This window comes from Buceros rhinoceros, unplaced genomic scaffold (genome assembly GCF_000710305.1).
Source record: "Buceros rhinoceros silvestris isolate BGI_N320 unplaced genomic scaffold, ASM71030v1 scaffold19690, whole genome shotgun sequence".
Lineage (NCBI taxonomy): Eukaryota > Metazoa > Chordata > Aves > Bucerotiformes > Bucerotidae > Buceros > Buceros rhinoceros.
Genome location: NW_010388128.1, coordinates 36230 through 48575, shown reverse-complemented (window position 1 = coordinate 48575; position 12346 = coordinate 36230). Strand labels below are relative to the sequence as shown.

Genomic DNA, 12346 nt, shown 5'->3' with positions numbered 1-12346 from the left:
CTTATCCATGGGGGACAACACCCCCGTGGGGTGTTATCTAAAAAAGAGTTTTCTAAAACTGGAGGACTTTGCCTGGCAGGGTTTCCTTGCGGTGCCATCTCACTAGTCAAGGAGCTTAACTTTAATGCAGGAGACTTTTCCAGCTACCAAAATAGGATGAAGCTCAACAATACGGCTGCTAGCCGGAGAGCATGCCTCAGGAGTCCAACATGCATACCTCCACAGCAAGAGGTCCTGCTGGGGTGGAGTGACAGGGCACCTGCTGCAAAGCCATTCAGAGAGGAGCTCGATCACACTAATCCTGCACCTGCTCCTCATAGGTCTCGGCTAAAATAATCCTGGTGCGCGATTAGTCAGAAATGAAAATGCAGGGTCTTTCAGAAAGGCCCCTGGGTGCTCCTTTCAGAATTTAAAGTGGCAGCTTCCCTTCCCGGGTAAATCTTTTCTGAGTGTTCTTGGGTAAAGATTTCTCTTGAATTCAATCTTTCTCAACAACCATCCCCTGAGATTAACAGAAAACCCTCTTTCCTCGATGTTTTCATGTAATGATACTCGTCTCTTCACAGCGGGTCTCACTGTTACAAACACGTCACTCCCTGGCAAGGGAGGATTAAAATACCTTTACCCTAAAGATCACATACATTAGTGAAGTAGCAATATCAAGTTCAGTAGTTGTGTTACTCTCAGTTGTTTTAAAACAATGGTACAACATGTTGTATCTTAAGTATTTGTTCAGAAAAGCAACAAGTCAAAGCTGAATTTGTGGTGGAAGCTGATTCGTGGTCAGGAGGTGTCTGCAGGTGAACCTTTTCCTGCTAATTGATAGAAGGGAGCTGAATAATTAATATCTCAGCAGTGAGTTTGCCTAATAACCTGCTAAATATAATTTCCTCCCTCCCCCCTGCCCAGTAATCTTTGAAGATTTCCTAAAAATAAAACTGCAGTGGGGCATTATCGTTGCTATTTCTTTTTGTATTTTTGCCTCCAATACAGGCAAAGTAACAGACAGTAGAAGAAGGTGGCACCACCTGCGAGGAGCTTACAGCTGAGCAGAGAAAGCAGGAGGACAGCCTGTGGAGACGGGAGAGACGAAAAGCAGCCAAAGGAAGGACTGAGGAGTAACATTTCTTCGGTGTCTTTCTAGCTGAACACAGTTTTAAGAAAATAACTCTTTTGATACAGACATGTTACCTGCCATGTGGCGAATGGTCTTCTTACAGTATTCTTCAGCCATCGGCACAATCTTCATCATATCTCTTCCCCACTGTGCAAGGGGTTTCCCTTGTACTGCGAACGCCACAAAGAGAGCTGTGCATAGCGACCCTAGAAAGCCTGTAATTCATAGATAACAACGATTACCAATGCACGGTCTGTGCTTGTACCACCCTTGTCACATCCCTCATAAAATCATCAGCGGAATGCCTCACGGCTGTCATGTAGGTTAATGAATTTACATAACCTATCTCTGTCTGTTTGCAGGCTGGCTCGTGGCATGTTGATATTCTTGGCTACCCCATGGTGCCCGTTGGTTTACAACTTATTTCACATAGAAGGGAGCTTCTGTTCTCAGTGGTGTAATGTGACAGAAATTGAGGTAGGTGTCAAGAATAAACATAATCCACTAATGCAATACTGAAAATCTTCTAATCGAAGTCACATGAAATAATTGACTTGTGCAAAGTGATTCAATTACAAGCTGTATCCCTTTGCTTACAGAGTCATCCAGCCCAAGGGCCGCGGTGCTTAGATCCAGCACTATTTCTGGCTTATTTTATTCTAAGGGGACAAGTCTACATCTTCTTACAGGAAAGAAGAGATCGTCCAAGTAAGACATGCTGTCTGCCTGCCTAGATAGGTCTTCCACTTTGGATATGAGTATGCTTAAGATGAACTTTCTCTCAACAGGCACTCAACGTTTCCATGATGTCAGGAACAGAGAGGCTTGTTTCTTGTATTTGCTTGCACTCTTGGCGTTCCGTCAAAGGCAACAAAACTGTGTTGGGTTTGTGTCTGGCGGGGTTTTGCTAGTGGGGGAGGAGCTGCTGATATGGCCCCTGTAAGAAGCTTCAAGAAAGCTCCCCTGGGTCCAAGTCCCCCCCCCAGCCCCCGTCTGGCCAGTCACCACCTTCGTGATCAATATACTTAAGAGTCAAAACCCGTTAAGTAAGTGTCTTTTATTTTGGGAACTCTCTTTTGTTTTGGAGAAGAGTAGGACAGAGAGAGAGATAACCCGTGAGGACACCCAGGTCAGTGAGGAAGGGGTCAGGGAGACACTCTGGTGCAGCCGATTTCCCTTTGGCCTGTGGTGAGAGGACAAGAGGAGCCCTTGCAGTCCTCAGAGATTACCAGTGGAGACAAGTTCTGTATGCAGCCCGTGGAGGAGCTTGCACTGGAACGGGGAATTGATCCTGAAAAAGGCTGTGACTCAGGTACATACCCATGTAACTTCTTGCTCCTCACTGGGAAGAAAGCAAGTCCCAGATAAGATTTCTGGCTCTGCAAATAGTGCCAGTACACAGTGAGTCCAATTGGCTTGTCTTCTCTGCTCCTCAGAGCCTCTGGACCAGCTTGTTTTAATTTTAATTGGTTTAATTAATTTTAATTACTCAGCTTGATTGCTTTTAACAGCAACAGCCTTTCTGGTCCACTTGCCTGATCCCTTACGAACCTAGGCATACCTGTGGACTTTGCAGCTGCCTGTAGCAGTGAGGTCTGGGTCTTAACAGTGCACGACACAGCAAAGTATTTCCTTTGTCTGTCTGTTTCAGTCCTGTCTGACATGTCAGTTGGGTTTTCCCCATCTTTGTGTTATGAGAATCACAACTGACATTTCCCTGGCACCTTTCAGGATGGTAGTGAGGTCCACTGTGGCCCCTCCACCCGTCTCCTCCCTGCCTCCCTGCCATGCTGCATGCATCTCTTTTCCCAGCTGGAAACTCCTTTGCAATTTTTCCTTGAGTGCACAGTGTTTAACGGCTCGGATGCTCCTTGCATCTCATCCATTTTCTGTGTCTAGCGGAGTCCTTTCTGAGGTGGGAGACCCAGAACTGCAAGCAATCTCCTTACTGCTAATGCACCAGGGACTTTATATATTGGCTTCATGGTATTTTCTGCTTTGTTTTGAATTATTTTCCTCTGATTTTATGCCATCCTCATGGCTTTTCTGACTGCTTTTGAGCACTGAGCGTGCTGAACATGTCACCATTCGTTTTGGTCTTTACTGTTTAAAGCAGACAGGATGACACTTATGTAGCATAAAATTATCAGAATGACAGACCTGAACAACATTAAATCCACTTATTTTTGTTTTCTTTGGTGAATATTTCAGATTGTGTCCTAAAATATGTGGAGATAGATATTTTAGCTTTCTACCTTTACCTACAATGATTGGATATGACAAAACTTGTCAAGAGAAAAATGGTTTTATCCTCCAAACCATAAGCTTGCATGGTAACAGTGAGGAGTCATCTGGAGGTACATGAATACCAAAATTTGGTCAGGGCATGTGACATGAATATGTATATGCAAGACAAGTTGCGTTCAATTATTGGGATTTTAGGAGAGAAAACTTCCAGCTTGAGGATGCCATCTGCACAATATACAAGAAAATGTATAAACATTTACAAGTAATATACACATTTATATACTATCCAAGCAAAATTCAAACCAAGGCCTTGGAGTCTGCAAAGTAGAAGCAGTTTAACCAGGTGAATTCACAAGAGCCCATTAGTCCCTGCAGCAGTGAAAAGCGGCCTTAGGGACTCCAGCGCGCGGTATGTCAGCGGACATTACCTGTCGGATGGTTATGAGTCATTCGTCCGCATTCAATGCTCACTTCAATAAGGGACTCCAGCCTTTCTGGCTTCCAGTATCGCATCCCTAAACACATGGCTTTTGTGGATGCTCCAAATCCAGAACCTAAAGTGAAAAGATAATGCCAAGTATTTAAAAGGATGCTAATGATACACAATTACGCTGATAAAATGTGAAACAAGCACATTTCGCAAGCACTTTTTGTTAATTCAACTCATGTGTGGGAACTCCCCAGAGAACGGGAAATCAGCATGCACAGTGAGTTACAAGTTTTGAAAGTTTCTTGCAAGTTATTTTGCTTCTAAGCAGTCGTTCTGGTTTTACAGGAATATTCCAGTGCTACGAAGAGCATAGCAAGAGAGCCCTGTGCTCTCTTGTTTACGGCACTTGTTTGATTCACACTCTCGTGCCATCTTTACTCATTCTTGGCTGACACCGCTGTTTTGCTTGCTTCAGATGACAGCACTAGAAAAAGAAGTTTGAGAAACAGATACCCTTTTACTACGCCCTTATTTTAGTAGTCTGCTGAAAGCACATGATTAAAACACTTTATACGAGTATCACAGCCGATCTTACAATTTTAAGAGGTGTTTCATCCCAGAGAGCTGCAGAAGTAGTTCACAAAATACTTTCTGCTACGTACAAAATTAGTGTGTCCAAAAAGAAACTAAAGGCTATGGAGCCAAATCCTCCAAAGTTAGGCAATGATGTCAGAACTGAGGTTTCCTGCGTGACTTGAAACTGGTGCTTGTGTGCACACTCAGGGTGCAGCCTGTGCTTACTGAGCTTTGTCTTGGGAATTTCTGCCTTGTGAAGCATGGAGTTTATTTATTGAATAGCTAATTCAGAACTTCTTTTAATCCTTAGCATCGAGTGCATGATCCCAGGTGTTCAACTTTTAAACACTTCACTGAACGGGGAGTTAAATTTACTAATGGTTTTCTCTGCAGTACTTATCATAGTAATATCAGGATCCCACAGAAGTTTTAATGAGCTTATCTTCACAAGGAACCAGGGAGGTGATTATCTCCTCTTTGCAGCTGCTGAGCCAATGCCCAAAAAAAGCATTAACTCATTGCAGGCACCCACCCTGCAGTGGACAGGTTCTATTTTTCAAAGTACTTGGCATTTTTCAGCACTGCCTTTGCTCAATCACACTTCCCAGTGACCTTGGGCATAGCTGGGAGCAACCAGCATTTCTCTACTTGGTCCCTGGAAGATAAGGGGCAGATTTATGCCACCTAATTTTAGCCTCTGTGGAACCTGTATTAGGAGCACAGTCTTCCTGTCTTTCCCAGATAGGCAGTGTGGAGAAAGGGTCTATCTCCGTTAGTGGTATGGTGGCATATCAGGAGCAAATCATGGCCGGAGTGAATTGAAGCAGCAGATGCCAAGGGACCAGACTCAGGACTCTTAGTCACCTCTCTTGAGAAGAGCCTTCAGCTGCTCCCCTGGGCTGTGTCCACTGTAGGTGCAGAGCACAGTTTGCCATTTAGTGTCATCCCTAGCAGCTCCAGCTCAGGAGTCCTAAGATCATGAGTGTGATCAAAGTGTGGTAGTGGGGGTGGCAGGAAGATTTACTTCAAGCATGAGCCAAACTACCATAAGCCACCCATTGGCATCTCCAAGAGCAATACAGACCACCTAGGATCTGAATTTCTCTCTTGAGAGAAGACCTCTTCTTCCCAGAGAGAAGGTAGCCTGAGTGAGAGCCCTGGTTAGGTGATCTAATTAGGTTAGCTGAAGACATTTCTTTCTTTCCTCCTCTGAGTCTAATGCGCAATTTTTGCTTGCAAAAAAAGAGTTCAAAACTCTTCAAAACACCTGATAAATGTGACATGAAAGGCTTTGCAAAAAAACATTTTATTCCCCGCAAGCTCAGAGCTTGCTTCTTCATCCCTTGATAACCTTCCCAATAATTGTGAAAGGGGACCTCTCCAGAACAACTTTGGCCACTGCTCCTGATAAAAAGGCTAGATACTTGTCCTGTAAATGGTGTGCCTGCTCCTGTGCCTCACCTATGCTGCAGCTGCAATGCCTGGTTATTAAGGACCCAGGAGCGGATAAACCTGTCTGCCTATCCCACAAATCACGTAGAAACAATAAGTAAGGGGTAGGAAAGAAATCCAGTCTTCCAGCGTACCAGTCAGTTTAACTGGGAGAACATACCTTGCCCTGCTTGCAAGACAAAACTCTTCACTAAAGCATTTGCTGCCACTGAGCAGCAGATAAAAGTCCTCTTCACTCTGCAATCCTGGTTCCTCTAAAGGACACAATCCATGCTGATTGTCCAAGAGGGGAGGGTGTTGCGCTACACAGAGTTGCTAATTAAATAACATCTCCCAGTATATCCAAAGTGGAGGATGCACTACCTGTGCAGTCAGTAATGTGGCTGCTGGTTGGAAGGAGCTTGTCTCTGCAATTTCATTGTGCTCCTCCAGTCTAGAAAGTTATATTAAAACCTTCTACAGAATTAGGCAAGCAAACTTGGTAACAAAAAATTCCATCACATGGAGTAACATTAAACCTAGACAGGGCTTCAGGGGATTAGCCGCTGTTAGCTCCCATGTCTCAATCTACCAAATGAATCAATGAAGCAAGGGACAGTGAGGCTAGTCCAAGCAACAGGTGAGACACATGTGTAAGAGCATAAGGACTGTCCTTCACGATCAGACCAAAGGTCAGTCTAACTTATCATGTCTGACAGTGACCAATGGAGAGGATACTTAAGAAAGAGTAAAAGAAAAGGATGATGATGCTACCCCTTCGTACTAACTAAGCTGCTGATAATTTGTCTCTCTGATTGAGGAGGCAGCTGGCTATTCATCTTTCTGCTTAATAACCCTTGAAGGATATCCCTTGGGTAAATTTGCCCGGCTCTTTTCTGAACTCACACAAACTGCAGCATCTGCAAATTGGCATTGGAAAATGCTTAATTCAGTGTTGTGTGAAGAAAACCTTCCTTTCGTTTGCTTTTAACTCATGACCTTCTGGTTTCATTGGAAGTCCCTGATTCCTGTGCTGAAGGAGACAGTGAGTTTTCTCTGTCCCTATTCATGTTCTCCAAGTTATCTATGACTTTACAGCTTTCTATTGTACTGTCTCAGACATCACAGCCTATGGAAGCATTTTTTTACTAATCCAGCCATCCTTCCTCACATCATTTCCAGTTCTCTTACATCCTTTTGTAGGGGAGGAAGGGACAGGATTATATTTAGTAATCAAGAAACATCAGCTATGACTTTAGACAGTGGTGCAAACATATTTTGTGTTTTGTTGTCTGTTCATTTACCATTTCTATTAGTCTCTTTGCTTTCTGGCTCTTCCTGAGCACTGAAGTGATGTTCTTGCAGAACTACTGTAGCTCCATGATCCATGATCCATTTCCTGAACGGTAACTGAATCAGCAACTGCAGCTATGTATGTAAAATTAGGATTTCTCCCTCCCTCCCACGTGTCTTTTTTCCATTTATCTGCATTGCATTTGGTTCTGCTACTGTGCCACACGGTTATTCATCGATGTAAGCATCTTCCACAACTCTGCATCATACCATCTTTGACTTTGCTGACCCACTATGCCCTGGCATTTCCAGATATTTTGTGGATATGTTGAAAAACAAGAGGTCAAACGCACCTACCTCCTTCTCTATGGAGAAGACAGGCTGCAGTCTCCTGCTCTTCATTCACTATCTTTTTACCAGTTGTCTATCCTCAGGAGAATCTGTAGCAACTTAGTGCCTCATCACTTAGTGCCTTTGGTGAGGGACCTTGCTGAGAGTCTTATGGAAATTCTAACAGACTGTCTTCACAGCATCTCCTTTTCCCTCCTGTTTCTTGGCTACTTCATGAGCTTTTTAATAGGATTTCGAGGTGTCACTTCTTGTCTCAAAGGCTGTGTTGATATTTTCTTATTCCATCATTTTAATTCATGCATGACATTATTCTCTTTTAGTATGTAATACCTTACTGTGCTTTTCTTCACCCTGCACCTACAGAATAACAAAGACCACCTTAACGGCTGCTAAACCCTGAAGAGGATGTGTCTTTTGTGACTACAGACTGTTCTGCATGAGAACTTAGAGCCTGGCACGTTTTATCTCCTGTTGGTCTGTGCTTATCCTTCTCTTCATTTTTGCTTCCCAACTTTCTACATTTAACTCACGCTTTTTTCTCAAGCTCCTCTACCAATGATACCAGCACAAAGGCACTGTTCTAAAATGCTGCTAGGAAGCTCAGCAGCTGCTCTAGTAGCTGCAAATAAAGACCTACTCAGATGCTGAAGCCTCAGCCTGAAATACACAGAGCCAAGCTGCTATTTCATAGAATCATAGAATTGTAGAATGGTTTGAGTTGCAAGGGCCTTTAAATATCATCTGGTTCTAAGCCCCCTGCCATGGCCAGGGACACCTTACACTAGACCAGGTTGCTCAAAGCCCCGTCCAACCTGGCCTTGAACTTTTCCATGAGGGGGCATCCACAGCTTCTCCGGGCAACCTGTTCCAGCATCTCACCACCCTCACAGTAAAGAATTTCTTCCAAAGAAGATCCAATCTACATCTACCCTCCTTCACTTTAAAAACATTATCCCTCGTCCTACCAACACATACCCTGATAAATAATCCCTCCCCATCTTCTCCGAAGGCCCCCTTTAAGAAATGGAAGGCTCCTATAAGGTCTCCCAAGAGCCTTCTCTTCTCTGGCCTAAACAACCTCACCTCTCTCAGCCTGTCTCATAGAGGGAGGTGTTCCAACCCCCACATCATCTTTGTGCCCTTCCTCTGCACCCACTCCTACAGGTCCATGTCTTTGCTGTGCTGAGGGCTCCAGAGCTGGACAGAGTTCTCCAGGTGGGGGCTCACTAGAGTGGAGTAGAGCAGCAGAATCAGCTCCCTCCACCTGATGGCTCATGATCTTTTGATGCAGCCAAAAACCAGGCTCTGGTTGGCCTTCTGGGCTGTGAACGCAAGTTACTCGCTCATATTCAGTCCTTCATCCACTAATACCCCCAAGTCCTCCTTCGCAGGGCTGCTTTCAGTCCACTCATTGCCCAGGTTGTATTTCGCTCAAAATCGCCCCGACCCCTGTGCAGGACTTAGTGGTTCTGAAGGCACGTCTCTGGCTTAAGGGATATTCTCTTACTCAGTTTTTGGTTCCAGCTCTCAATCATCAGCAATTCTTTTCTGAACAATTTGAGGATTTGGAAATGGAACAAAACATTTTTACCGCGTTTCAAAACAGACTCATCTGATGCAGACTCATCTGCATCAAAACTTTAAAGAAAGGCTGACAGACACACTGAGGCAAATACTTAACCACGAAAATTTTAGCCTTGAGCTTATTCAACATCATAAACTGGAAAGAAGTTCTTAAAAGAGAAGGTATTAGACAACCTTGGGAAGGTCTGGTGGTCACAGGAATCTCACCAGCCTTTGACATAATCCAGGAACTTCTGCAATGAGTGTGGCAATGAGCACGGCATGAGGTGGCAAAGAGGCACACAGGGCAGTTTGACTTCTCAGTGTGCTAACTACACCCACAAGACTTTGTGCGGAGGACTATCATATAAACAATGCCGAATTACCTAAGATAAGAGGTGGCAGGTGAATTCTAGGCATTCAATGTCCATCAAGTGTTTTTGCCTTGAGAAGAAATTTGTGAAAATTAAATTAATAAGTTAATTACGTCCATAGCAGTGTCAGATCTCACTATAGGTTGAACATCTCCACCTCAGATTACTGGTTCTTTTGCTTTCAGAAAAAGGCACTCTCTCAGGGGCACTCTCTCAGTTCTGCCTGGCTAATAGCAGGGTGGGCAGAATACATGGGGAGGGATTCTTTTCCCTCCCAGCAGCTGTTGTGAGAAGTGCAGGCTGAGTGAAAGATGCTTTTTGTGTCAGAGAAAACTGGCTGCAGAGACCCAGAAATAGCCACGGCATTGTGCCACTGGGCCTTTGCCATGAAGCTGCATCAATATGCTGTTGAGCAGTACCGATATGTGCTGCCTGCAGTGGTAGCGCGTCTCACCAACACAGGGCAATGTCTGTGTGAGCTGCCATCGTCTTGTGGCTGCCTTGGTCTACCTCCTCTGATAACATGGTGGTGTCTCTACCGGCTTTCAAGATTAATTGCACTGTATGGGTATACGTGTGTGTGTGAGTGCCCATAGCTGCATGCATGTCGTTTAACCTGAAGTAGAAATTCAATTCATCAGAAAATTAAATTATCATAAAGAGAAAGGAAGAGAGGGTCATGGGTAGGGAAACAGGGCTAGGAATATTAGGGATTATCAGAAAAAGAGTCATCATTGTTAGCAGGCATCCACATGGAGAAAAGTCTCTGTTTTTCCCCCTGTGGACACACTGGTGCTTAGAGCAATTTACAGGCTTTCACCTTTTTGCTTCAGATCTGCCATCACTGAAAAGATCCAAGACTCCAAATGTTTAAACAAAAAAATGGCAGAAAAATATTTCTTAAAATAACCGTTAAACTTAAGGACAAAGGTCTGGATCCTGAGGCACAGAGCCAAGAACAAAGTCTCTTTAAATAGCTGTTAAAGAGGGAAGGGTCCATTTACGAGAGGACATAGTGCCCTACAGAAGGAATTCCTGGCAGGTCTCTTGCCATCCTCAGGCAAACATGGAAACATTTCAGGGGTGGTAGCCTTTGATGTCAGAGGGAAAAAGGAAACAATTTTCAGATAGCCACAAACACTGGAAGCATGCATTTTTCAAGCCAGCATCTGTAAACGGAGGGCGATACCATACCCTTCTCATTGAACGGTGTGTGCCAGGCGAGAAGGTGGTTGTCTGGCTTTAATTCCCTGCAGCCTTCAATTGTAGCGGGGTCTGGCCGCCTCCCTGAGAGATTCTCAACAGCATCCACATAGCGTTTTACCAGCTCCCGGTACAGGTCTTCTAAACACCAGTAATCTGCTCAGAGGAGGGAAGAGAAGATTGCTGTGTGAAGGCGGAAGAGCAAGAGAGCACTGAAAACAATCAAGCAAACTCACTACGCATTTAAGAAACATTCCTGTTCCCGCTTCCAATACCCCAAGTCATGTTTCTGGTGCCAATGTCAACACATTTTTACACACCATGAGACGGGGCTGGAGAGAGGACAGTCTCATCTCTCTGTTCTCATTCTTTCCTGCTTTCCTTTCCACTTTTAATTACATTAATTGGAAAGATGAACGCGTTCTGTTTATCAACAGTAGCTGCTCAGGGGCTTTTTTTAGACTGTGGTGTGAAGTATTTACAGAGGTGTCTAACTGTAAGATGAGTGCATTGCTGCCATGAGGACTGGGTGTGTGCATGAAGCCAGCTGTGCCTGGCTCAGTGTGCGCCTTTTGCAGTCATTTGCAGACACGAATCCTATTTAAAAATAAACCTCGTTTTTTGAAATTACCCTGAATCATTAAAACAAGATATGCATGATTAAATGCAAAAGCATTTAATATCATTTCTCTTTTAATCTGTATTTTATATTTAGTTTGTCTAAAATACGTAGAACTTCCACGCAGGTATCCCAATATCTTATGTGAGGACAGTGACCGGAACAGTGAGCTTTTATAAAAATGAGTGTAAAGACCAGTAAGAGCAGTGAATCCTTACAGTCTGTAGTATTTCCAGCAGATAAATTTATTTCTGGGGTAAGTTCACACACGATAACTGTTTATTGATTATTCTTACCAAGGCCTGCCATCTTCCCTAAGGGGGAACATTCCCCCTGTTAAACACACAGAGTTTCTTCAGTACAGCGCCTTCTCTTGGCTGCCGTTGCATGGTGTTGGGCTTGAAGGTCCCTGCACTTGGCTCTTGCCAAGGAAAAGCTTCCACTGGCATCTATTACAGCTGTGGATCGGTGGGAACTGAGGAGGCCATTGGGATTTGTCCATTTATATCTTTTCTATGTACTTAGAGAAACAACATTTAATACTTGTTTTGATGCACGGATTGAATGACACAGCAGGGGAAGTTCTAAAAATATCTTAATTTTGTCAAAGATAGTGATTGCTTGAAATACAAAGAAGAGTTTTAATTCAAGAGAAAGTCTGGAGCCCTGTAAGCCAGAGCCACTTGAAAGTACGAGTTTTGCAGACAAGTGAATAAAGAAGATTCAGGGTGAAAATAAGTTACTCCTCCTTTCATATAAAAAAATACCCTACCAGTTGCACTGGCCATCCCACTTAGAAGCCTACAGGAAAAAGATACTTCAAAGCTGCCAACTCTTTCCACATTTAGGAATGGGGTGTCAGTTTATCTGGATGGGAGCCGGGAGCAGGATTTACCACCTGGCATCTTCTGCAGAAGCATTGTCCCTGTAGTCAGAGTTCCTGTGTTTCAGCACCTCCCAGCTGCCCAGGTCCACCACAGTTCCCACACCTGGAGCCAAGTTGCTGTCTCACTTGTCAAGTTGATAGGACAGGTTCTTTCTTTAGAAATGAACCCTTATTTTTTTTAAACCTATGTTTAAGTCAGAGAGGAAAAGACTTTCCATAGTGTAGGGGTAGTTGCCCTGTTTTCGATGATGCTCTT

At 44.0% G+C, this 12346-nt stretch overlaps 1 protein-coding gene across 1 annotated transcript in view; it reads right to left on the bottom strand.

Moving 5' to 3' along the window:
* Positions 1 to 1191: 1191 nt before the first annotated feature.
* The window catches only part of ADPRHL1 (ADP-ribosylhydrolase like 1), a gene marked incomplete at its 3' end in the record, with an annotated part of 15139 nt that continues 3984 nt past the window's right edge, over positions 1192 to 12346 (bottom strand). Inside the window, exons 2-4 of the mRNA XM_010145044.1 lie at positions 10577 to 10741; positions 3793 to 3918; positions 1192 to 1332 (exon numbers count right to left, since the gene is read on the bottom strand). Of these exons, the coding sequence (XP_010143346.1) occupies positions 1192 to 1332; positions 3793 to 3918; positions 10577 to 10741 (432 nt within the window). The remainder of the gene's footprint in view (positions 1333 to 3792; positions 3919 to 10576; positions 10742 to 12346) is intronic.